Here is a 25,135-nt window from a genome sequence, read left to right on the forward strand (position 1 = left end):
CATTTTGTAGAGTAGAATAGTCAGCAGTGAGTAAGCCAAATGATGATTTTAAGCTTCTGCTTTCTCTTACAAGTAGCTATGTGACAGTAATGTGCTCTGGGAAGCTCTTAGGGAGAGCTTGCATGACACAGCCACACCTGACACGAAAGAGCCCCCACAGGAAGTGGGCTGGGAACCTTCACACACACAAATGGAGCTACAGCTCCAAAGGAGGCAGAAGCAACGTGCTCAGAACAAAAAACTATATAAACTGAAAACTATATAACTGAATAAAGGTGAAGCAATTGTTACAATGCATGGCTGTTTATTGGGTCAGACACAGGGACTTTTCTTCTGTAGTGGGGAAAACAGACCTTTTAAGGACTGAAAGAAAAACAAAATATTACCTGTCTTACCAAGAGCAACACGTAAATATTACAGTGTTTAATAGGTTGGGTATCCTGAAATTGTGTTTTAATCAGCATTATAGCAGTTACTGCAATACAACAGATTGTGGCTACTTTGTATTTATTTCTTCATTCTGATTTTTCTGTTTTGTATCTATGCTACACATACTCCGTGGCTCATAGCAGATGCTGTGGCATTGTCATTTATAGTGGCTGATTAATACATCATTTACAATTGACTAGATTTAGGACCCAAGTATTGAAAACAGTGATTTCAGTATTTGGATATAATAGTTTCATATTTGAAGAATGTAAGAAGTTTACAATTTTTTAACATGCCAAATGCTAAACATGAATTTTATAAATTGATTAAAAACTATGAATACAGTGTTCTTGTATAATTCTGTTTCTTTATAAACCAGTACTTTAATAGTTAAATATTTGCTGGTTTAGATTAAGGATTTTTCATTCTACATTTTTATACCAATATGCTGGAAACATTCAGTGATTGTTGATCTTTAGGTATAAGAAGCACTTCCATATATATTCTTTGCTCTTTATGATTATTTCATTTTATGACAATGAGAAATACAAACTTCATTATGTGCCTAAAATACTATACTAACTTAATAAATGAACAGAAAGTGTATTTTTGGGCAATGTAAGTTTATTCCCAAGATATGGCCCTGTAAGGACTTCTATAGAAAGATCTATTGCGGATATCACAAGTGAACTACATATTTTTTATTACTGTAATATGCAAATAAAGTTGCTTTGACAAAAGACAAAGTGAAGATCTATGTATGAAGGATACACATCTTCAAAAAAAAGAAAAAAAAGGCAAATGAGGGAAATCATCACTACAATATATATTTCACCAGTAAAAGATGGCTCAGTTCAAATGAGCCATCAGCAGCATTCCCACCAAGAAGACATTTAACCTATAACAAAGAACTGATGTGAAAATTTACGTGCACATTTTCTCCAATTACAAAAGCTGATTTTAAGAAGTTACTGACTGTGTGTTCTCACTGTGTGTTGCAGTTCAGTGCCACCGTTGTCTTATGTGAGTTTTAAAGGCCATACATAACTACCCTATATGATTCCGCTGATGTAAATCTTAAAGTAATTCAGGGTTTCTTAAAGTAAGGTTTTATTTTTTAACTTGGCTCATTTCAGGGATCTTCAAGGAATACTTTAAAGTATATCTCTGCCAACAGTTGTAGAAGTGCAAGACTAAGAAGCTGGTGATTGCAACATAGAAGATACACATTCAGAACTTTTCGTTAACCAACCTCACAGCTATAAAAAAGATCAGGATATTGATATTGTTGCGTACTGAACTGTTTCCCAATAGTTCTTCAATATAATTGAATAGTTTCAATTGCTTTTTAAGGAATTCCAGCAGCACGTAGCAATATTAAACTGAGAACATGATTTGTCATGCAAAGAACTTTCATAAAGCCAAGAGGAGGAAAACTTACAGTGGTTCTTATTTGATAGGAAAATTAACATCAGATTCACCTCTCAAAGTTGAAAAAAATATGTCCTGTACCACCAAACATCACTTTCTGCATTGGTTACCAGATTCTTAATGTTAAGAAAATTTATTTGAATACTTTAAATGCTCTTTAGCTATCCCATGCTCTGCAGTATCTAATTTTCTAGTGAATAAACTTCTCAAACATGATGAATCTTAGTCAGTTCATGGTGTACATCACAAGCAGCAACACGACTGCTCAGGTGTAACAGAGTTTGTGAACAATTAAATTAAATTAAAACAAAATTTAGTATGCTGTAGTAGAGTTCATTCCCATGGAAGGAGTCAGTGGCAATGTTATTAAATTCTACAATAGCTCTAATTAGGTAAAGGGCCCAGAGAACTCAAACTGTTTATGGAAACATTTTCCAGTCCCAATTATATTTTCCACATGTTTCCTGGTTCTGCATTTATGAGTTTTTTACTTCAGGTGCATTAAGTGTCACAGCATTTAAAATGCAGCCTATGTATTGAGGATGGCTACTTTAGATGCAGTTGATACTTTAAAAAAAAAAAAAAATTAAAACCATTGAAGCAGAATCACAGCATATACTGGGTTGGGAGGGACCTATTGAGTCCAACTCAATCACTTCAGAAATATATGAGAACTTTTCTTCATATTTGCATCACAGAAATAGTAATTTTAGTACACTGAATAAATAGAATTATTTTAGTAGCATTTCAATAGTACTTGACTAGCCAGGCAAGAAATACAATCATTTTGTTATATTCAGTAACTAATATTTCATTAGATTGAATAGAAAGTAGAAAGGACTTTTATAAATCATTCATGTCCAGACCAAATTCTCTCATAGGACTAGTGTAAATCAGAGTAACTGCACTGCAGTCAATGGATTTTCACCAATGGTTAATGGTGAAAACTTAAAAGAGAAGCAAGGGTAAGGGTTCTTAGCATTGTTCTAATATTAAAATACTAGCAGTGTGCTTTTAATCACTGTATTTGGTAGTTCTAAAGTAAAATATCTTAACTAATTTTAAAAGCATATTTCCAGTAATTTATAAGCATTATGGAGCACATTTGCTTTTCACGTAAGTGCAGCTAAATGTGGTTGGTTCTATAACAAAAACATCTTCATACTGTCACACAAGAGAAATATGAAAAAAAAAAACGTTCTGTAAAAAAACTTCTGGAATTTGTTCTATACTTGTGCTTCTTCTGTAGATTTTTCTCTTGGCTGTTTCTTTTGAATACAAGGTTGTATAAGTAAAAATATTATTCCCACCATGTATAGCAATCCAGCTATGTAAAAAGAAAAGTCGTATTTTTGTGTGATGTCATAAATCCAACCTGGAAAATAAGGACAAAATATGTTTGTTACAAAGCTTGACAAAAAAATACATTTCATGAGAAAATACTACTTCACAATTCTTTCACGACATTTCTGTCAAATCCACAGATGCTTTGTGGAAAAAATATTTTTCAAACGAGTTATCACAGGTCTGATTTTAAAATCGACATTTTGTAGTCCCAAACCAATTAGCTTCTCCTCCCTATCACGGCCTCTGTAAAATGCCCAGTATGGATCAGTTCAAATGCTGTGCCTTGTGCAAGCAAACACATTCCCCATAGCTGTCTCCAAGCCTCACATACCAATAGAGGACTGTTCAAGAGATACAATCTCAATACTGCAATGACTCTCATTCCTGCCTTGATTCCTTTGCAAAAACACGTTAAAGTTACTTCTTCATTAAAGTTACTTATTCATTACTTCGGGAAGGTTTGAGAACCTAAATGAGCAATACTCCCTCACGCCACTCTGGCTGCATTGTGATGTACCCCCAGGATCAGAAGCTCTCTTTACATCAGCCACTTGCATCCAATGTGCTTTGTAACCAAAGACCAAATACAGAGAAGGGTTTAGCACAGACTGGGAACTGCTGAGGGAATGCGGCAGAGTAAAACTCTGCTGCTTTCAAGGGGCACTGAGGGAGCTTTCTTCTCACTCGTGTCGCTCACCCAGCGGTGGGGAGGGAAAGGGCTCTCGCTTTCTTGTGCTGCTCATGCTGCTGCTGGCTTCTCTTCAGCTTAGAGCTGCCCCTGGCTGATCAGGGCCATGACTCCCAAAATTTCTCACAGCTTTCTTCTCAGCAGCACCTCTGTAAAAGAGAGCTGGAATCTGATTTAGTGCTGACAATCAGTACCTATATCTCTTATGTTCTCCCTCGCCTTTTTCTATGAGGAAATTTATAATGAATGTCTCTTTAAACCTAAGTAACTCTGGGGACAGCATACATACGCTTCTCCCTTCTGCTGGGGATGGCAGTAAAGAGGTTATGAGCAGTGCAGTCCCCAAAGTAGGTATTTCTGGCTGAAGGAAGGCAAAGCACTAACTGTTTTAAGGAAACATACATCATAAGGATAGGTTGCAATAGATTTGGGGTTATGTCCAAGAACTGCAATTTGCAATGTGAGGGCAGTGAGCTGGAACCCAGCAGATGTGACCTGTACACCTGCACAATGTAAAGCTCGATGTTATGTCCATTCTGCTGCAGCTGTGATTTTGTTAACTACACATGCTCATAGCATAAGAAAGGTTAATAATATAAAGAGTCACACGGGCATTACACAAACATCTGTTGGTTAGCAATTTGAACTTTTTACCTGCAAAGGGTGGTCCAAACAAAGCAGATATCCCATTGGCACAAATGATGATGCCATAGGCATTTGCAAGGTGTTTAGTTCCAACTAAATCTTCAGTCACAACAGGCATTAAAGAAAAATAGCCACTAGAAAATCCTATTAGAGCACAAACCACAGCCAGGCCAACATATGTCTGCATTAGTGGCAAAGTAAGAATGCAGGTGACCAGGGTAAAGTTAGCCATGAGGAAGACATTCCATGTGCTGATGCACGGGAGATCAGAGATGATTCCAAGGATCACTTTACCAAAAATATGAACAATGGCTATGATGGATGTCAAAGGAAACACGTTGTCCTGCCTAGATAAGTTGTACTGCTTGACTATTTCCGGGAGGTGAATAAAGGGAATGACAAAGCTGCTATAGGCAAACAGAGCCCAGATTATAAAGGCCACGAATACTCTATTGGTAAACAGCGATGCAGCTCCAAAGTAGCTGGAGTACCAGAGTGCAAAGCCTTTCCTGACTGTGACTGTCAGCTGGCTCACTGTTTTAAAGAGGCGCAGTCCGTACATGCTCCTTCCACTTCCAGATTTACCTCCAATTTCTATGTGCTGCACACTGCCAAGCACTTCTTCATTTGCTGCCTCTTCTTTTTTCTCTGGTTCTTCACCAAGGATTCCATTAGATTTTATAGTCTCTGTAGAATGGGACAGAGCTTTTGCCCGATTTTCTTCGCTCTCACTTCTCACCACATGTTTTTCACGGAGGTCTTTGGGAGAGAGTGGTCTCATAAGTGCTCCACAGACACAAAGGTTCAGGGAGACGGCTCCCTGGATGAACATGGCATTCCTCCACCCAAATTCAGTGCAGAGGTACTTCAGTAAGGCAGTCATTAGGAAAGCTCCAAACCCTGTTCCCGTGGTACTGAGCCCTTGTGCAAGTGCTCTTCTCTTCTGAAAATACTGCCCTACCATGACCACTGCAGGCAGATAAACCATGCCACTTCCAATGCCTATTAAAAAAAAATTAAATAAATCTGAACTTTTTGCCAACAACATAAAAAGCAGTGAAAAAAAAAATCAGTTTTATTCCTAACTTTTGTGTAAGCATCGTAGTAAAACCAAAAATAAATATTCAATTCTGATGTTAGCTTTCATTTCTGTCTTGTACGTTTTACAAAATCTGCAATACGCATTCCAGCGAGAATGCAGTACTGGTATTTATTGCTGGAAAAACTGAACACGTGGAATATAAAACCTATATCTGTGGTCAGCATGACAACACTGGAAAGTTACAAATGTCCCACAAGCAATCAGTGACAGTTACTATGGGCACAAACATAGACACAGCCTATTTTGAAATATCTGCAATTATAATACCCACAGCTGATGGTATCAGTGACCAGAACTGCTTAGTGAGCACATCTTGTTGCTTTCACCTAAGCTGCCCAGCAATGAAGATTCACACAGAGTTTGATCTTTGCTCAGTAACTGTGACAAGTATTTGAGGAGTCAGCACATGGCTTTAGTGCACTGGTGGGACCTCAAGTCCAGGTTGGTTCTCTTTGGGCAGCCCAAGGAGGGCCACACGGTAGCTGCTCAGTCTTATAAGGCAGACCTCTAATTCTGTTGAAAACCCTTCACGTGTAGTTAAAACCAGTATGGGTATTCATGGCATTTACTTTGAGCAGAAGGTGATGAGTTATGCAAACACATCTTTAGAGGTAACACCTCACCATTTTTTCTCACAGCAAATTCTTCATAGAGGAATTTGGATTGGAACCGGTATATGCAGAAGACGCTTCCTAACTCACTGTAATTGCAGTTCAGGAGTGTTTTGTGACTTAGAAATTTTCCTAAGTAGGTGCTAGCATAGCTCATGCAGCTACAACACGATCTAGCTGCAGCTAGGCCAGAGAAAGCCGTGGTTCCAGAAAAGCCTGAAAAAAAGCCCTTCAGCATCACAGACCCTGGCCGGAGCTGGCCCATTTTGCTTGCTAGAAGTATTTCTTTCTTTCCTAGGCAAATACAGAGTTGGGTTTTATTTTGCACCAATGTCCCTCCCCACACGCAAGCACAGACTCGGGGAGGCCTCTCTGTGCCCAGGAGATCTCCTGCTCCTGGGGCTGCCGCGGGCGCGGCGAGGAGCCAGCCCGGGCCCTGCCGAGGGGACCCGGCCGTGAGGAGCCGGGCAGGGGGAGCCCTGGGCGAGGCCCTTCGGGAGGGTGCTCAGGGTGGCGACAGAGGGACAGGCGAGCGTGGGACGGCAGCGACGAACTGAGGGCAGCAGCCACAAGCACAGCGCCGAGGCCCAGGGGGGACGGCAGCAAGAGGTGGCCACGGCAAGGGGACAGCAGCTTCACAGGAGCAGCCGTGAGAACGTGGAGAGATTCCGTGAGCGAGGGGATGGCAGTGAGCGGGCAGGGACTGAGGGAGTGAGGACATCATGAGGGACGGGACAGTGAGCAGAGGTCTCAAGGAGCTGGAAGGAACCTCTCAGGTATCTCCACCATTTTTCTGGACAGAATCACTCCTGCAACATCTCACTTTTCCACCTCACACAAAAGTTTGTCTCTGATTTTTTTTTTCCCCATAAAATGTGGTTTCCATCCTTCTTTAAATTCTCTGTTTAAACTCTGCCATTTGTTGTTTTGTGTGTGCTCTTTCTGAAAAGCAGCAGGGGCTGAAGAAGAACTGTGTAGATACCTGCCTGGTTGATTCTATTCAATATATATGGAAAAAGAGATTCTGAAAAAGGCAGGATCCTCTCTGTGATCACCGTTCTTTGTTCAGGAATTTACAACATTACTGAAGCCTATGATATGGTGGTATAAAGGGTCATCACAGCGGTTTTTGCTTGTCTCGGCATTTTCTCCATCCAGAAAGCTAGATTAAAATTTATGTACAGAAATTCTAGACTTCTATGAAAGGATAGTTTAAGAGAATGCAGGGTACTGAAGCTATTACCAGTATTGCAAACAATCCCTTTTTCTCATAATGTTTTCATCTGGGGAATGTAACATAGACACTGCTTCACTTGCAAACATAACTCTTATCTGTGGAATGAGTAACATTTCAAAGCCCCTTGAACTGCTTGGTGTTGCTCAGATAGTAATTAAAGCCTAAATTTTGTATTTTTTATATGGATAACTTTCACCTTTTTCTTTCATATCTAGTAACAGTTTCTCTTTTCAGAAATGAACAGCAAATAAAATGGAGTAGTGCTTTAAGTACTTAATACTGGGTTCCTCTATGTAACTTACTTCACAAGAAACACATTGCTAGAAACTGAGTATTCAGGCACTAAGGATCTGCTCATTTTAAAGGAAGATGCCTAAATCCACACCTTTTTGTATTTTGATTGGGCTCTTACACATCAAAAGATTTTCTAGACATCTAATTTCATTAAAATGACAAAACATTACTTCATTTTGATTTTAAAAATTGTAGCAATATTAGTTGCTTTAAGTAGTTGTTGATACAATATGAATAACAGTTACTAGAAACTACTGTATGAAATACAGCCCCATGCATTATCCTAAGTGAGGCTGGGATAGTTAATTTGCTTCCTAGCAGCTCATCTGGTGCTGTGTTTTGGATCTGTGACCCAACCACTGCTGCTAACACAGGCATGGTTTAGCTGCTGTTGGACAGTGCTTACACAGCATCAAGGCCTTTTCTGTTTCTAACCCCGCTGTGAGTGGGGAGCACCAGGAGCTGGGAGGGGACAGTGGGACAGGGGACATCCCTGTCCTTCAGCTGACTGAAGGGACATCCCATACCGTGAGATGTTGTACTCAGCAATAAAACTGGGGGAAGGGAGGAGCAAGGGAGGACGCCTGGAGTTGTGGCAATGTCTTCCCAGGTAATAGTTACACATGACTAAGCCCTGCTTTACTGGAAACAGCTGAATGCCTGCCGGCCTGCCCGTGGGAAGTAGTGAATGGATTCCTTATCTTTGTTTCGCTTGTGCATTCAGCTTTTGTTTTATCTGCTAAACTCTCTTTATCTCATTTCTGATTCTCTCCCCATCCCACTGTGGGAAAGTAAGTGAGCAGTTGCGTGCAGCTTAGCTGCCTACCAGCTGTAACCCAACCAAAAATGTGTTTTGAAGCAGTGCAGAATTATCATAATCCAGTATTTTAATAATGTGGAGCAACTTTTGGAGAAAACATTTATTATTCTTTCCTGCAACACAGAGAGTACTTAGCTAGATATGCAATTCATCTTTCAATTTTACTTGTCAGAGTTTGGTTATAGTAATTCCCCTATTTAAAAATGTCCTCTAATGTATTCATTTGGGTGAAACTGATAAAAGTATCACCTTCACATGGTAAATTTAAGTGACAACAGAAGTCACTGGGCTCAATCCACCGAGTAAATAAATTTCCTTAAAAGATAACAGGCTGTAAAAAGTGTGAAAGCAGAGCTGGAATATTTTTACAGTCTACCTTCCCTATTTACTCACTCAGATAAGCTTCAGAGGAATCAAAAATAATTGAAAGAACCTTCAAACATTAGTGCAGCTCTCACCAGCTGTCACTCCAAAGGTGAGGAAGAGGTAGTGCACATTTGATGCGTAGGCACTCAGAATCCAGCCCAGGGCATTCAGTATCCCTCCAATAATGGCTGTGGTGCGGCACCCACACATGCTGATGAATAAACCAATAAAAGGACCTGTTAAAAACCATGAAAGAAATTATAAATTATTTACTTAATTCTTTATGCTCCAATAATTTTTCACCTTAAGTTTCTTAATGTTTTAAATAAAATGTTAAGACATCAGGCAACTCATGTTACTCGGTTTATTTTTCATATTACTTTTTAAAGTCATGGAAAGAGAAATACAGCCAACTGATTAAATACTTACCAAATACTGCAAGACCTACAATCAAAGTTGCCCTAATAAGAAGGGAGAGTTTCAACACAGCAATAAGCTGAAACATTTGTTCCCAGTGTGGATGCTGTGTGAGTGCAAGACTTTTTCACAAGTAACCAGAAGTTAAGCATTTTTATCTTGTTTTCAGGAGAATAATTTGGGCAGATCTAAACACAACCTTTTCAGTCTTCATTTAGGGAGTCATAGGTGTGTATGTACATATTTACACAAACATTTCCTCCAGATATTATTTTAGGACAATCCAACTACAACTAAAAAAAGGCATTTTCATTCAGCTGCCAAACTGAAATATAAACTGTGTGAATTCAACCTTTTTTCCTCACAGATAGAGTATGGGGAGGACTCCAAGCTTTACAGATCGTATTTTCTTAATTCTAGTCAGACCTGGAAGTCACAGGCTTCCCCTCCTGGTCATGCACTCTCCTGGACTGTCTTTCCTGTCATCTTCCCTGTTATTCCCTTTCTCCATCTAGATTGTAAAATTTGTCCTGGGGACTTTAAAAGATCAGCTTGGGACAACCATAAGAAAATACTTTAGGGATGAATGGCAAACTTATTTTAAAAATCTGTATTGTTTTAAAACATGATGCTGGCACATACCTACAATAAGCGTGATGCCCATGCTGAGGGAGCTAACCCACGCTGTTAAGCCACGACTTTGATTAAACTCATCAAGCCATTCCATGTTGAGTATTCCAAGGGCCATTTGTGAACCCATGATGAGTATGTGCACAAGGAAAGAGGAAAGTACAATCATCCAAGCCCATCCTCCATCGATGTTTGGATTAGGTTTAATTGGTTTACTTCTAACTTTTGAGTCATCTCCAAAATCATATCCAATATCCTCTCGACTAGCATACATTTTCTCCACAGTATTCTGAAGCAAATGCAGTAAATACCTAAAAAAATACATAGAAAATATTCAGATTTTGTAGTTTGGTTATAGTGAATACCATAAATCACTATCATATTTCATCCCTGTGGTTAGTGCAATTGTAGTGAATCCTGTGACTTCATTGTTCAAATGTAAAATGATTTAAAATTGTCCAATTAATCTATTTCTTTGGGAACTTGTTATCACGGCTGTCTATGCAGGAGTACTTACAGTCTGACAGTAAGCTGCATTATTTCCATTACTATATATTTTACTTACTTTTATGTGGCTGAGAGCCCTCACTCTTCATGGGTTGACCGTGGTCACAAAAAAGACTGGTCTCTCTCTGTATATTACTTCTCTGCTGTTCCAGTAAGATGATGCACCTTTGTTCAAGTTCATAAAGCCTGGAGTAAAGAACTGAACTCCTGAAGCAGCAGGTAGATGAAGTTACCACATCTTTTCAGAGGAAACCAGTTTGGGGATGTGTTTCTTCTTTAGCAGTGGAAGAACAAGAATGAAGCAAAAATAAGGAATTAGGATTCTTAATTTTCAAAATGTTTTGCTTATATAAATCATGAGGAGGTAATTGTTACTACCTCTCTTGAAAGCTTTTTATTTGAGTCAATATGACAACAGTTTGCTATTACACTTTCAGTTCCAAAGTATTAACCCTAATAATCCTACTAAAAACAAAGACTTCTTCCAAATTAATGTCAATGCCTATCAGAATCAAACTGAGGGGCAGAGTTACATGCATAGGTATACATAGGATCAAGCCACATTAGCTTAATTTGATTACTTCAACTTATTCTATTGTTACTCTAAGTGAAGATTGCAACACAATAATAAATTCAAAACCACTTTTAATTGATTAGCAGTCAAGGTGCAGAATCCAGTCTTCCTTCCATCTGATTTCTGCTGCAACAGATTCAAATCTTATCCAACTGTGGAGCACCACATAGGTTTCCATGGAGATTAGAAATGCAATGATACAAATTACCAGAGATGGCAATTTTTTGTGTTCTTCTCCAGAGAAATAAAAAGAAAACATCAACTCACAACACTGGAAAGGGGGAAAAGTTATCAAAAATTATTTTTAAAAGCTCCTTATGTTTCCTGTGAGCCCTCAGAATGTGTGCTTTTGGACTGGCTCCGCTGCAAACAGGCAGTGAACAGATGAACACAGATTCTGTACCAACTGAAAATTTGTCTTTAAATATGTGAGCACATTTTGCTTCTCAAGTTACTACCTTTCCAAACTGTTCCACTTTTTTTTTTTTTTCTTATTGCTAGATAAACACACAGAAAAGGCCCTGGGGAATTCCACAGTAATCCATAGCTGGAGTCAGAGCTGGCCAGTCCCAGACCCCAGTGAACACCTGTTGATGTGTGCAGCCTCTCCAGCCTGGCTGCTGCCTAAGCTCCCTTTGTAGTCAAGTGCCACCTCACCCTTCCTTGCAGCGCAGGTAATCGTGTAACTAAGGGCAGCTTGAGTGTGTAGGTTCTTGCAAGAGCACACTGATTTGCCTCATAAGTGAGCTGCAGCTAAAATATGTTGTACTCCTGGTAGCAAATTTTTCATAGTTGTTTAGTGACTAAGTCGTCATTAGCCCTAACTTGGCCATGGGAGTTATTGGTGACATGGTGAGGAAGAACAAGAACTGTGCACATTTAACAATTGCTGCACAGGCAGATAAGCTGGGATCAGTTGATGAGTTGCCAGTGGAAATGGATACTGAAATGCTTTCCAGGTTTTTCCTTTCCAAACTGGGAAAACAGAGAATGGGGATAGTGCTTAGAGGTCCTTCTAGAGGTCCTGCAGGGTGTTTGAGCAGGATGGGCAGCAGGGGAACGAGTCAGAGCCATGCGGTGGTGCAGGCTGGTTTTGTGACCATAAAAGGACAGCCTGGTCACCATTATTAAATTATATTATTAATTACATGAAACAGGACAGCCTTGGTTGTAATTATACTCCACCCTTCCTCTGCAAAAGGTAGGTCTTAAAGATGACACCTCAAGCCTTTCCTAATAATGTACTTGGAGCCAGATCCTCTGTTGCTGTAGGTTACAGGACTACTTACAGAGGATTCAGCCCACTCACAAGGCAGAGAGAGGCTAGGTGCAAAAAGGTGATAAACACAGTGAAAAATCCTGCTAATGGGAAATAATGAGAAGAGGCAGGATGAAGGAAAATCACAAGCTGTTGCACATGCTTTGCATAAGATTAATGAAAATGTATGAGGGATATTACAGTGCATCTTAGATAATGGAATACAAAATTATGTAACTGAAGATTCAGAGTCAAGATTAAATGTAAAGCCTCACCTTTCTCCCTTATACTTTTGACTGGTTTTGTGCACCCTGAATCCCGATACTGGATACAAAAATTTCTTATTTGGACAGGAAATAGCACATCTTTTACATATTTTAAATTATTTGAAGAAAAATAATTGATATTGAGCTGCAAAGTTATGACACCCCTCTTTGCAGTCTTGCTGACAGAAGTGGCTTAGATCGAGTAGATGCAAGTTAATGTCATGTTTGCATGAACCCCCTCAAATCTTCAGAAATTGCATATATTTTCTATTTGGACTGAATTCTTGATTATTACTTTCATAATATTAACTTTTCACTAAGGACACAAGTTCAGAGTGAATACACTCAAAACCAGGGGAGGACATCTCCAATAACTGCACAAAGTCTGTCTTTGGATAAAGCAAGGACTGGATGCCTGGATCCCCTCCCTGGGACTGACACACAACCTGTTGCACCCAGGAAAAAGGCACTTACCTGCCTTCAACCTTCTCCCCACACAGCACTGCCAAGAACAGGCTCATGAAAGGCAGAGGAGCCAAATGAACTCTTTGCAATTGTGAAATCCTAGAGAGACTGAAATGAAAATGACAGCAGCTGATTTGTGAAGCCAGCCAGTTTCCCCAATAAACAAGGCAGGGAAGACCCACTCACACTAACAGTGCTTGAATACAGCCCCTCAGAAGGAATTTCTTTTAAAGACAGGAGAATCTGGATTCTTATTTGGTCACCTGGAAAAGAATGAGATGATTTTTTTTTTCCCCCAGAAAAGCTTTTTAGACTATATGCACACAAAGTAGGCAGAGCTCTTAGAAAAATGGCCCAAGCATTAGTGCCTGCAAAGATGCCGAGCTTTTTTGAAAACCTGACTCATGAGCTATTTTAGGGACAAATGCAGGTGCTGTAATAAGACCTAAGTTAGCAGCAAAACACCCAAGTTCCATGTAGCATCAGTGGAGCTATGGCTCTCTGGCTTGTAGTTCAACTAGATCACTGAAAAACATCTGCTCTTGCTATAAAAAGTCCATATGATGAATAATTTACATATATTTGGTCAACTTCTTCCAGCATTTGACTGCCTCAGCATTAAAAATTATACAATAAAATTGTACTTTAAAGGTAGTTCCAATGGATAACTCACAAATGCATCATAATTAGCAACGAGTTTTACTTTGTAATATTCCCAGTAAACATGCTAATGTAATTATTTGGTTGCTGAAGGCATACAGAGAAAACATTGCTAAAAACATGGTTTGTTTTGGTTGTCATATGTTTCCGCAGTCTGACTTCACCTTGCTAACACGCCGAGCACTTTAGCTGTCAGCAACTTCACGGAGATATGGTCACCAGCCACCTCTGCCAGTCAGAGCCCCCGTGCATAAAAATGCGTGCCCAGAAAGGAACACAAAAATCGGGGAAATTAAAGGCTTAAAATGTTAAACTTATTGCCAGGGTCACAAGTTCACATAAAGTCGGCAGCAGTTCCGTTTCCAGACCTGGGGGTGCTGCCCCGCTGCCCGTCCCTGAGGGATGTTTCCTAAGCCCTGTCAGGCGGCCTCCCCGGCGATCCCTCGGTGCTGCCGTGCCCCGGTGTGACCCAGGCGTGGGGCTCCGTCCCACGGGGACGGAGGAATCGGCCCAGACGGTTTTCCCCGCTTGGTACCAAGGGAATGGGCAGCTCGCAAAGGCGTGCGCCTCTACTTTGTACAGGCTTTGTACAGCCCGTTTCGGGAGCAGCCCGAAGGCAGGGATCTTATTTCTCCCAAGAGAACAGCTTTGGGAGCTTCACACGCGACGCCTTCCCAGCCCTCCAGTTCGGCTGACCTATGCGAAGCAGAGCCGGGGCGGGCACGGCCGCCACCGCCCGGGCCGCGGGGCTGCCACAGGGACAGCTCACAGCGGCTGTCGCGCTGCCCGGGCCGGGCCGGGGGCGCGGGCTCGGCCCGCGGGGGCTGCGGCGGGGCCGGGCGGCGTCCGGAGGCGGCACGGCCGCGGCACCGCCCGCCGAGCACAAAGGATGACCGCGAGTTACCTCGCTGCGGCAGCCGCGCTCCCGGCCCCCCGCGCCTCCGAGGGGCCGCCGCCCCCGGCCCCGGGAGCCCCGCTCCGGGACATCCCGGGACAGCCCAGCCCAGCCCCGCACAGCCCAGCCCCGCACAGCCCAGCCCCGCACAGCCCAGCGCGCCTCTGCCGCAGGGGGCGCGGGCTCTCCGCGTTCCCCTCCCGCTCCGGTGCCCGTGCCCGTGCCGGTGCCGCTGCCGTGTGGTGGCTCCCGGCTCCTCCCGAGGTACTCACCGCGTCGGGCTCCGCCAGCGCCGCCGTCCCTGGGCGCCTCGGCCCCGAGCGCCGCTGTCAGCCCGACCCGCGGCGCTGCCCGGGACCCCGGGGGCTGCTGCGGGCTCCGGCGTCCACCTGCGCCCGGCTCCGCTCAGCGCCCGCGCCGGCTCAGCCTCGCCCCTGCTCGCCGCCCTGGGGCTTATTTCCCATAGGAGTGCGGCACCGATCTGGGGCCGCCTGCCCTCCAGGCAGCTCGTCCTCTGCACCGCCTTGTCTCCATTCTCTGCGATTTCAAATCTCCACGCTCTTTCATTCCTGCGATACCGGCTAATTCTGGTTTGGCGAAGCAGATTTGCAATCCTCTCACATGCACACTCTTGTGGCTGAATGAAGTTTATTGCTGCACAGGTTATGGCCGGAAATTTACATCCCAGAGAGCTGGAGGATATGATCCAGTAAAATCAGGCGGTATCGAGATTTTAACGGTTGTTGAATATGTTTCTTTCGTAATGGCTGGTTGAATTTATGTATCCAAACCACCCCGACAATGAAGTTTCACTGTGTGGTACCTTATTTGCACAATGAATAAATTTCAACAATATTGCACCCTTGGGGGAAGAGCTGCAAAAATACATTACTTTTTCAGACCAGTATCCACTCCTCAGTGGGATCTTTCTAAGTAACCTGATTAATGAAGTTTACATTCTGCAATTTGTTGATCTATTTGCACTGAATATACCCAGGCTAAGGTGGCTGTGCCACCACACAAAACTTCCATTCTCAGAGATTCTTGATGTCCTAGCGGTGCACTGAGTAGTATAAATGAAGGCTGTTCAAGAAGATACAAGAAGTATCTTGAGAGAAGACAAAATGAGGACAGGCCAACAGGAATGTTTTAATGGCACTACATATACTGCCTATGTGCAAAACGTAGCACAGAATCTGTTAGAGAGGAAATGGTCTGAAGAGGGTTGAAAATGTGAATTTGGGCCTTTTAAAATATTTTTTCTACATTTTTTCTTGATTCTTTCCTCCATCTACTGACAATTGCAAGTCTGATCTGTTTCTTTCAATAATAATAATAATAAAATAAATTTAAAAAAATAGCTGTTCCATAATGGGCCTAATTTATTAAGTATATCAATATGAAACACTTCTATTTGTGTTGGGTTCAAGAGTGTGGCAGACTATGAACTATTGCTAGGGCTTCAGTCTTTACATAAAACTTACACTACATTGCACTGTAATCTTCAAAAAGAGAACCTTTTGCAGAATAAATAACTAGACTAGTGTCAGAGACTTGTGATTGGGTTTATTTATGTCTCCTTCATAAATAAAACTTGATTTCCATTTTAAAAGACTGTGATTGTGCATTGCAAATGTGTGTTATTCTACAGTACACATGTTTCCTGGTTATTTCATCTTTTACAATAATATCTTGCCCAACAGTTTATGGTCACTGGTACCCAGAATTTAATTTATAACTTGGTATTAGCTTTTTGACTGGAGTCTGGTTTCTTAAAAGGATTAATGCTAGGGGCTTGGCACTTGGAATTTGCTGCTTATCCAGTAGTGTTATTACTCAAGTTTGAGACACATATACTTGGATTTATGAATTATCTAACAAGCTAACATCCTTTATTAAGTCTGCCACGGAAACAGATTTGACTGGCTGTTAACCCAGTGCCTCCAGTACCTGAGATGATGCCTATGTGCCTAAATCCTTGCCAACAGAGATTTGATCTGATGGAGAATTCACTCGGCTGTGTTATACTGCTTCAGCAGTTTTGGATCGTATACCACAGTGGTTCTGGGCTATGGTCTTGGATTTATGTTGTCACTTGGGAAGATGAGTATGTATGGTTCTACTTGAATTGTAACCATTAAATTGTGCAGGTCTAACAGCAAGAGTACAAATTATGTTCAGTAAGGAAAAAGTCCTTTTTGTAAGAATGGAGAGGACAATCCTATGGTATCAGAAAAAGTCTACAGTTTTTAGCTAAGAAGAATAAGGTTCCTGATCCAGTAAAATAAGAGGTAAATAAAGCCTAATAGGCTCTGGTGCCTTAAAAATCTTAACTTGTAAAATGCTTGGATGGCAAGCAGAGTAACCCAAACTGAAAAGGAAGGATGTTTTACTAGTCCCTTAAATATAAAGGTAATTAGATACAGTATAACTTAGAGGGAAAGAGGAATGGAGGGAGAGAGGGAAGAAGGCAGAAGTAGGAAGAATTGATGACTCAATTTCCTTTACTGTATGCGGGGCACTGCAGCAGCACAGTCCTAGAAGTGGTGGTTGGAAGGGGTCTTTGGGGTCCACCCTGTCCAGCCTTCCACTTGAAGCAGGACTGTGACCTGTGGTATTGCAGGTCAGTCATGGCCTTGCTTAAGCTGCCCTTGAAAGCCTTCAAGGATAGAAAATGGCCAGCCTTTCTGGGCAGTATGTTCCTATGCAGCACCAGCCATGAAAAAACACGTACATCCAGTTACAACTCCAAGGACTTGGCTCGTGACTTTTCCTTCTGGTTTTGCCATTCTCTATCACTGAGAAGAGCCCAGCTCAATAATCTTTGCCACTTCCCTTTGGGTAGTTTTAGATTGTTGTCAGATATTCCCTTATTTTCTTCTCTGCCAGGCAAACTGAGCCCAATTTATTCTAAATCTCTTCACAAGTGGTATGCCATAGGTCATTTGTCATTTCATCAGCCCTCTGCATGCACCTCTCCTGTTTCTTGACATCCTTCTTGAACTGGGAAACCCCAAACAGGACACATTATCTCAGGGGTGGGCTCACTATCACTAAATAAGAAGGGATAATAAATTCCATTCATCTGCTCCCCGTCCTCCCTTCCTAATGTAGCTCAGACTGTGGTTCCCTTTATTCATAATGAAAACATACTGTTGGCTCATGTTCAACTTAGTGTCCACTGTGACAGCCACATGCTCTTCAGCTGCTGTTGCTGCTCTGGCAGCCTGCACTGGTGCCTGGCACTATTCAACCCCATGTGTTCACTTTGCACTCCTTGTCACATTTTGTAAGGTTTCTGTTGCCTCAGTTTTTAAGTTTCCAAAAGGCCTCTCAACTGAACCTCCTCTGTTTGATTTGAAAATCACCCCTTCTAAGTTAGTATTGTCTGAAAATCTGCTGCAGGTGCATCCTATATAATTATCCAAGTTAAAATCAAGGTAATGAGCAATTCTGGCACCAGTATTCACCTCTGAGTGTTCTGCTTGTACTAGTCACAAACTAAACATCACCCCATTGATTCCTATTCTTCAAGATCAGGATTCCATCCAGTTTTAACCCATCTCGCAGGTCATTCATTCAGACCATATTCTTCAGCTTTAACCACTTGCTTAATCCCCATAACTGTGGATCTCACAGACCATTCAGCACTCTGGAAATGTGTACAGATAAAAATATAAAGTGTTATTTATCTTCCCAGCACTTTTCCTCTACTATTGCTGTGGTGCTGATCACTCCCCTCCCTACAGCTCTCATTATGCTGCCACCCTGCTTCCCATGAATTGGTAGTGCTGCAGTGGTTGGTGAGGAAGGAAAGGTTTGAAATAGGAGCTTGCTTGCTGCAGCACCAAGATACAGAACAGAAAAAAAATCCTTCTCCCAGTTTTATTGAACCACTGAACTTTTAACCAGTACAAAGTATCACCAAACAACCTGGCGAATTCTTTGTTACATAGTTACTGTTAAAAGGAAAGATAATTTATGGTATTTATAGATTCTGCCTCCTCTTTCTTTCATGAGCCTCTTTGGGTGACCGAAGAATTCTGTATATTTGCAAGGGCATGTTACATTGGTGCTGGGTGAAAAGGCAAAAAGGAAAAGAACTTAATATTATCATTTGGCATAGAGACTTCACAGTAGTACAGCTTTCTTATGACACCCTAAAAGCTTGTGCCCTCTCTTTATTTTGGTAACTCCAGACTGCCAAAAAGAAATAATGCATATTTTCTTCTTTTCCCACTGCCTATCTGCAGAGAATCCTTGTATCTTTGGTGGATTCACCACAAAACAACATTATAAACAATACTCTGAGCAAGTATGAATGTTTTCAGCAGTTCCCCCGCCTACTATCATGATAGCAGCAGAGTCTTACTCAAATGGGAAAAAATGAACTAATTTGCTATCTTCAAGTTCACCCAATACTGAGGATAGGCCATGGGAATGGAATTCAAAAGCAGAGAAAAAAGCAATGTTTTTATCATTGCTGGCATGGAGACTTCCATTTGGAGAAGAACTACTTGTCTTTTCTGCCTTCTCTCCTCTCTCTCCAAGAGCTGATGCGTTACAGCAGCTACAGATACAGGAGGTCCTGTCCAGTCTCCTTAGATCCTTTAGGAGAACAGTGCAGAATCCCAGAATGGTTTGTGTTGGAAGGGACCTCAGAGATCATGTAGTTTCAAACCCCCTCCTGTGGTTAGGAACACCATCCACTGGACCGAGTTGCTTGAAGCCCCATCCAGCCTGGACTTGAGCCTTTCTAGGGATGGTGCAGCCACAACCTCTCTGGGCAACCTCTGCCAGTGCCCCACCACCCTCACAGGGAACAATTTCTTTGTAGTATTTAATCTAAGGCAACCCTCTTTCAATTCAATTGTGTAAAAAACCCTCTGTGTATCCTGTGAGAAATGTGAAAGTCCTGGACTGTATTAAAAGAACCAAAGGATGTTTCCAACAGCTGAGGATGCTGCAGAAGTTAGCAGTCCTGCCTCAGAGTGGAGAGGCTATTTCATCAGTGACTTGTCAAGATTCATACTACAGGTTTCCCCAGCAAAACTGAATGTTGCCTCAAATGAGAACTTGGAGCCACGTTCATCCTGCCACAAGAAGTGCAGCAAGAATGAAGGGAGAAAGCAAGCAGGAACAAGAATGGAGGGAGAAAGTGAGTTGAAGAAGAAGCCTGAAGCCAGGGTACACTGGATGGGTAGGAGTATGTACAGTGGCCACTGCTTCTGAACTGAACTGCTGCCACCCACACACTTTTAAGTTCTTCAGTGGCAGCAGCAACAGCAAACCTGCATTTCCATGTTGTAGATAAAGGCGTCCACAGGAAAATGTGTGTTCTGCAACTTGTTATAGTTATTTCCCTGATTCAGAAAGTCACAGCATGGGAGGAATAACACTTGCTCACAAAACAAAAGAAGAGGTGATAAAATTCCCTTTTTGCAGTGTTATTTAATTTCAGCTTTCTACGTTAGCAATCAAAGTTGTACATTGAGAAGGTAAAATAAACCATCTTATCAAGAAAAATCCAATTAGTCCTAAGTGCAATTGTAACACCATTTTGCACATGGCGATATCTCGCTTTTCTGGTTTAAGATGTGTGAGCATAAGGGTGTGGTTGCAGTTGGCTGAACATCTGAAGTGCCGTGTGAGGAGAGAGAACCTGGGGCCTCCAACATGACTCACACTGGCGCTGCAGTCGCTTCCTCTGGGTCAGACTTGGGCATGGAAGAGATCTCAGAGCATTCAGTACATGACTTGGTTGTGGATTGCACCTGTTGCAAATATACCAAATTAACTGCAAATTCCAGCAAGGTCAAATTGGCACTGAACTAGTTAATATAAATTCAGCTATTTATTTCAGTGGTACTAAGACTACGTCTGATTTTCTGACACTCAAATCACAGTATTAATCTATGTGCAGTAGCTTTCTAAATTTTTGCTCTTGAAAGGTTTTACTCCAGTGGGTATGAAGTAAATGTTTTGCATGTGTCTTGTGCAAACCAATAAATTTGGGTTTGCTGCAGATTACACATAAAGTTTAAAATATATACCTAGCTTTGTTCTGTAGTTTTCTTCATGCTTATCTTGACAAACATTTTGGTCAAAAGAATCTTTCAATCTGTAAACATTTTGAAACCATAATATAAAACAGCATTTGTGCTTGTAAACATTGAGTTTTTCTGACATTGATTAGAACTGTGTGATTTCCCTTCCTGTTTCCCTTTTTATTTGCCGTAGCACCACTGCCAAAGTTTACAATCTTTATAAACACTTTGTGAAATAATGAAGCTTTCATGAAATCCTAACACAACATTTTAATAACTTGATTTGGGTAAAATCCCAAAGCAATATATTTTCAGAAAACATATTTTTTAAACACCAGAACAGCAATGGTGTTATGATTCATGAGAACAGAGCAGGTAAACAATGACTAGAGACAGGAGACACATACACTGTCCTCCTGAATTGAGAGCTGTAAATATTTCAGCCAAGTTCCAGCAGGTGACTTCCTCAGCTCACAACTAAACTGCAGTGTGCCATTAGTGGCTCATACCTCATAAAGTCATCTGCAGCAGTACCTGAACCAGGGATTTTCACATTGCGTGAAGCTGCCAGGGTGTGTTCAGTGTTCTGCTGCTGTTGTGCTCTCCACAGCTGCATAAGCTGTTTTGGACAGCTGGAGTTGACTGATCTCCATTAGGCCAAAAAAACCTAGAGATCCTGCAACAGAGATCCCTGTGACAGCCCAGCCAGAAATATTTATACAAAAGCTGCCATTATGTATCTAAGAGAGAGTCATTTCTTCCTTCTCAGTAACTGTTCCAGTATCATTTGCTTGTGTCACTGGGTCTTTTTCAATCTCTGTCTGCATAGCACTCATATTGTCGATAACTACAATTTTCCCTAAACAGAGATAAAGAACAGGAATGTATTATTAAACTGCCTCCAGTTCCTTAGAAAATTTAAATAAATATAAACAGGACTGCAGAATAGAAATATATTTAATAGGATTTTTTATTTGGGAGCATTTTATAAACTTCAGAATTAAATTCAAACCCGGTGTTAAGGCCTGGTTTGTGTTTCCTTGTTAAGTTTTTGTTCTTGAACTAGAAACAGAGGGCTTCCTTTGAAATCTATATGAGCACAAACTGAACAGTTGCTGCCTTTTGCTTAGTTTATTCACGTCACAGTATACAAAGAAATAGTTACAACTTTTCAAGGTCACTTAAACTTCCAGTGCCAGATTATTGCTTTGACAATTGATATATTAAGCCCTCCCAGCCTTTCTTCTTTACTCTTTCTGCAGTGAGTTTTAAATGAAAGTAACATTTCAGGTTTCAGTTATGTACCATCCATGGCTGTCCTTCAGGTACTTGGCATCCTGTGCCCACTTTCCAAATGACTTTAAAATGCATCAGAAGCTTGGTCCCGCTCAGGACTCTGAGCTAAACCAAGTGTCTCGTGTTTCTTGGGCTGGGGCAGCTCCCACACGGTCTGTGGGCACACAGACACCAGCGCTTGTTTTCTTACCCTACCATAAACTGCAAACCAGCAGGACCACGAGCCCAGAGGACTGAAAGTGACGGATACTTGTGCCGCTATCATAGACTGGATCATCAGGGTATTTAGGTGAAATGGAAACATCAACACTCTGAACAGTTACTGTCAGGTTGTCTTTAGGGAGATGAGACTTCTTTGAGCTTCTGAGATAGATAGTGACCTGCTGGGTGGAAGAAATCATGCTCTCATTTCTAAGGAAGTGCTGAAAACCATGCAGTACTTGTAGGAAGGTTACACATCCAATACAGAATGAAAAGTACAACATAGGTAATTTTTTTTTTTTTGTCATCAGATTAGTAACTTTTTCAATATAACAATTTCTGTTACTTTTGCTATTTATTTCAGATGTTTTAATAAGTATGTTAACATCCATGTCTAAAGAAATCAACATGGCATAGTATTTATTCTAGAAAACAACCGAAAAGCAATGAAATTTTAGATTTCAGGCCTTTAGTGTTTTAGGAATTACTTCGTATTTGATACTATAATGGAATAAATGCTCGGGGTTTCCTCCCCCCCGCCCCAAACTTGACATCATTGCTTTAAATGGTGCAGAATGAAGCTATTTGCAGAATCTGCCCAGCAACAAGAGCTGCTTTCTCTCCCTCTAGTGGAGAATAATAAAATAGTTTTCTCTCCGTTTTTCCATATGAGCTTGAAAGCTTTTCTGAACAAGAATATATAATAATTCGTACTTAATGTATAACATAAATATTATATGAATAGCATTGTAATATTATATGTTTTCATAATAATATTTTTCTGCAAGTGCACTGTTTTTGAAGTGATTCTATGGATTGTAAAATACTTACGTGTGTAAATATTTACATATATCTAGACCTTTTTAAAAACAACAATGAATTAGTAAAGATTAAAAATAACTCTGAATCTCAGAAGTAAAATACAGTGTGCTTATGTTGAACAGGAGCAGCTTGCTTATTGGTATTTGCCAGATTAATTCTCAGTTTAAAAAACATGTGCCTAAATTATAAACTTTTTAGTTCAATCCAAATGTTTTCAGCATTTGTGGTGTGAACCTTAAAAGAAGAAGGAGAGCATCACAATACTTGAATGCAATGTGTATTCTCTTTTTCATAATTAGATGCTACAATCTACTGCTTTGTTTGTCTCAAACAGATTTTTAAAGAACAGCATAAACATCTTCCAAGCATTTAGTATTCATTGCAAGCACAAACTTCTTATGCAAGTAAAGACTTACAGGACTAAATCCATAACTAGGATGCTAGAAAATACTTCTTATGTATCGCTGATTAAGTAAGATGTGCCTCTAATTATTCCACCTCTAGTTTCCGAAATATACCAAGACCATTGTTTCTTGGCTAGATTCCTGTTGCTGTTTTCAGGGGAAAATTTGATTTCTAACTCTGCTGCTGAGCTTCTTTTTAGCATAATTTTTCTATTTTGGGTTTTTGTTATCTCACTTTCTGTATTAGTGTTTTTCTCTCCCTTCATTGTTGCCATATAAAGCTTCACACAAATAGGTGGGGAGGCTGTCAGCTCAAGTGGATCTAAAAGATGATGCACACGTAAGGTAACTTCAGAGTCTTCATCTTTCAGGGAGAGGCACTTTCCCACCTGGAAGCCACTGCCTTGCACTGTGTCACTGGAAGCATTCCAGTTCCATTTCATTTGAGTTGGTGTATTTGTTGTTCCTACCAATTCACTAAGGGGTAAAAAGCTCCTTGAGAAGAAGTGTTGGATCACAGTTCTGTTTGGGTTGCCACTGTCTCACTCAAATACCAGCAGAAAGTGGATCTCATAGAAAAGAGGGAGAGCTTTTATTTTCTCGTATGGGGGAGTGACTCCAAGACTTGTGGCGTAATGAGTCCGTCCAGTTGTAATTGCTTTAAAGTAGCACAGAAACTTAGAGAGGGGGGTGGAACAGTGTGCTGAGAGATGACACAGGAGAGATGGCAGAAATGGCAGTATGGACTCCTCTCCATAGCTGTAATTCTCCCGCACGAGAGGAGCCAGAAGGATGTACACGACCTATTGTGCTTTTGTGGTTGCTGCAGCAGCAGCTCTGCACTTCCATCCAGAGAGAAATAGGCTGGCAAAAATGAATCTCAGACTCTGGAACCCAACAAAGTTTTTTAACGGCTCAGTTAGTTTGCGTTGTTTTAGGGAGGGTGACAGAACAAAAAGCAGAGGAGCAAAGTGTGAAAGGGACATTTGTCCAGTCACTTTTTGTTATGAAATGGGAAGAAAGAAGTAAGAGAGTGCTGGACAGGACAATATTGTAACATCCTCCCACACACCAGCCTGTGGATGTTTTCCCAAATGCTTGTAGCTTCCATTTCAGCGTAGTAAGACTGCAATGAACATTGCTGCTTGAGGGAGAGTGAGGGTGTGGGTTCCAAGGCATTCATTCGAGCCAGCTGTTCGCTTCGCCCTGGTTTCAAAATGGACTCGAGCTCCAGGGGCTGGTGCTGCCCAGGAAGATTTTGTGGGTGCTGATTCTGCTGTTACGGTGGCTGCAGTGGAAAAAACAAACTAATCTAAATCAGTTGGTCATCTGCAGAGTCGCTATAACAGGGAATGCAAATATTATTTCAATACAACTTTATTATATGTTAAGGAAGGAAATTATTGTTAACCTCTACAAACATCGTTTTAGAAGCGCTTTTTGTTCATGATCTGTAATGTTAATGTACTCCTGACACTGGGATTATGTTTTCTGCCTACAAGGTGCACCATCTTTTAGGTTAAATATTGCAGACCTTCTCAAGGTTTAATTCAAAAAGGACAGGTTTATTGAGCTTATATTATCAGCGGCCTGACATTTCCGCCACTTTGTATCTTTTAATGTATTTCTTAACAGAAATGCAATGCAGCCGTAATGAGGAGCTATAATTAGTTTTAATGAGTCTTCCTGCAAGGAGCAGTTTCCACAACATTTTACTGTCCCT

At 41.1% G+C, this 25,135-nt stretch overlaps 1 protein-coding gene across 7 annotated transcripts; it reads right to left on the minus strand.

Annotated features, from left to right (window-relative positions):
• Positions 1 to 325: 325 nt before the first annotated feature.
• On the minus strand, positions 326 to 15,219 carry SLC16A14 (solute carrier family 16 member 14). 7 transcript variants are annotated; one of them, XM_040074806.2, is made up of 8 exons: positions 14,915 to 14,928; positions 13,274 to 13,350; positions 13,097 to 13,195; positions 10,583 to 10,795; positions 10,030 to 10,328; positions 9,063 to 9,206; positions 4,550 to 5,542; positions 326 to 3,235 (listed from the first exon to the last, which is right to left on the minus strand). In XM_040074806.2, the coding sequence occupies exons 5-8, from the start codon at positions 10,289 to 10,291 to the stop codon at positions 3,087 to 3,089; spliced, it is 1,548 nt and encodes a 515-aa protein (XP_039930740.1). In that variant the 5' UTR covers positions 10,292 to 10,328; positions 10,583 to 10,795; positions 13,097 to 13,195; positions 13,274 to 13,350; positions 14,915 to 14,928; the 3' UTR covers positions 326 to 3,086. The 7 variants fall into 7 exon arrangements, with proteins under 7 accessions (XP_039930740.1, XP_039930735.1, XP_039930738.1 ...); XM_040074801.2 differs by having other exon boundaries at positions 10,583 to 10,798; XM_040074804.2 differs by lacking the exon at positions 14,915 to 14,928 and adding an exon at positions 13,912 to 14,132 and having other exon boundaries at positions 10,583 to 10,798; positions 13,097 to 13,186.
• Positions 15,220 to 25,135: the final 9,916 nt, after the last annotated feature.

Source organism: Hirundo rustica, chromosome 10 (genome assembly GCF_015227805.2).
Source record: "Hirundo rustica isolate bHirRus1 chromosome 10, bHirRus1.pri.v3, whole genome shotgun sequence".
Taxonomy (NCBI): Eukaryota; Metazoa; Chordata; class Aves; order Passeriformes; family Hirundinidae; genus Hirundo; species Hirundo rustica.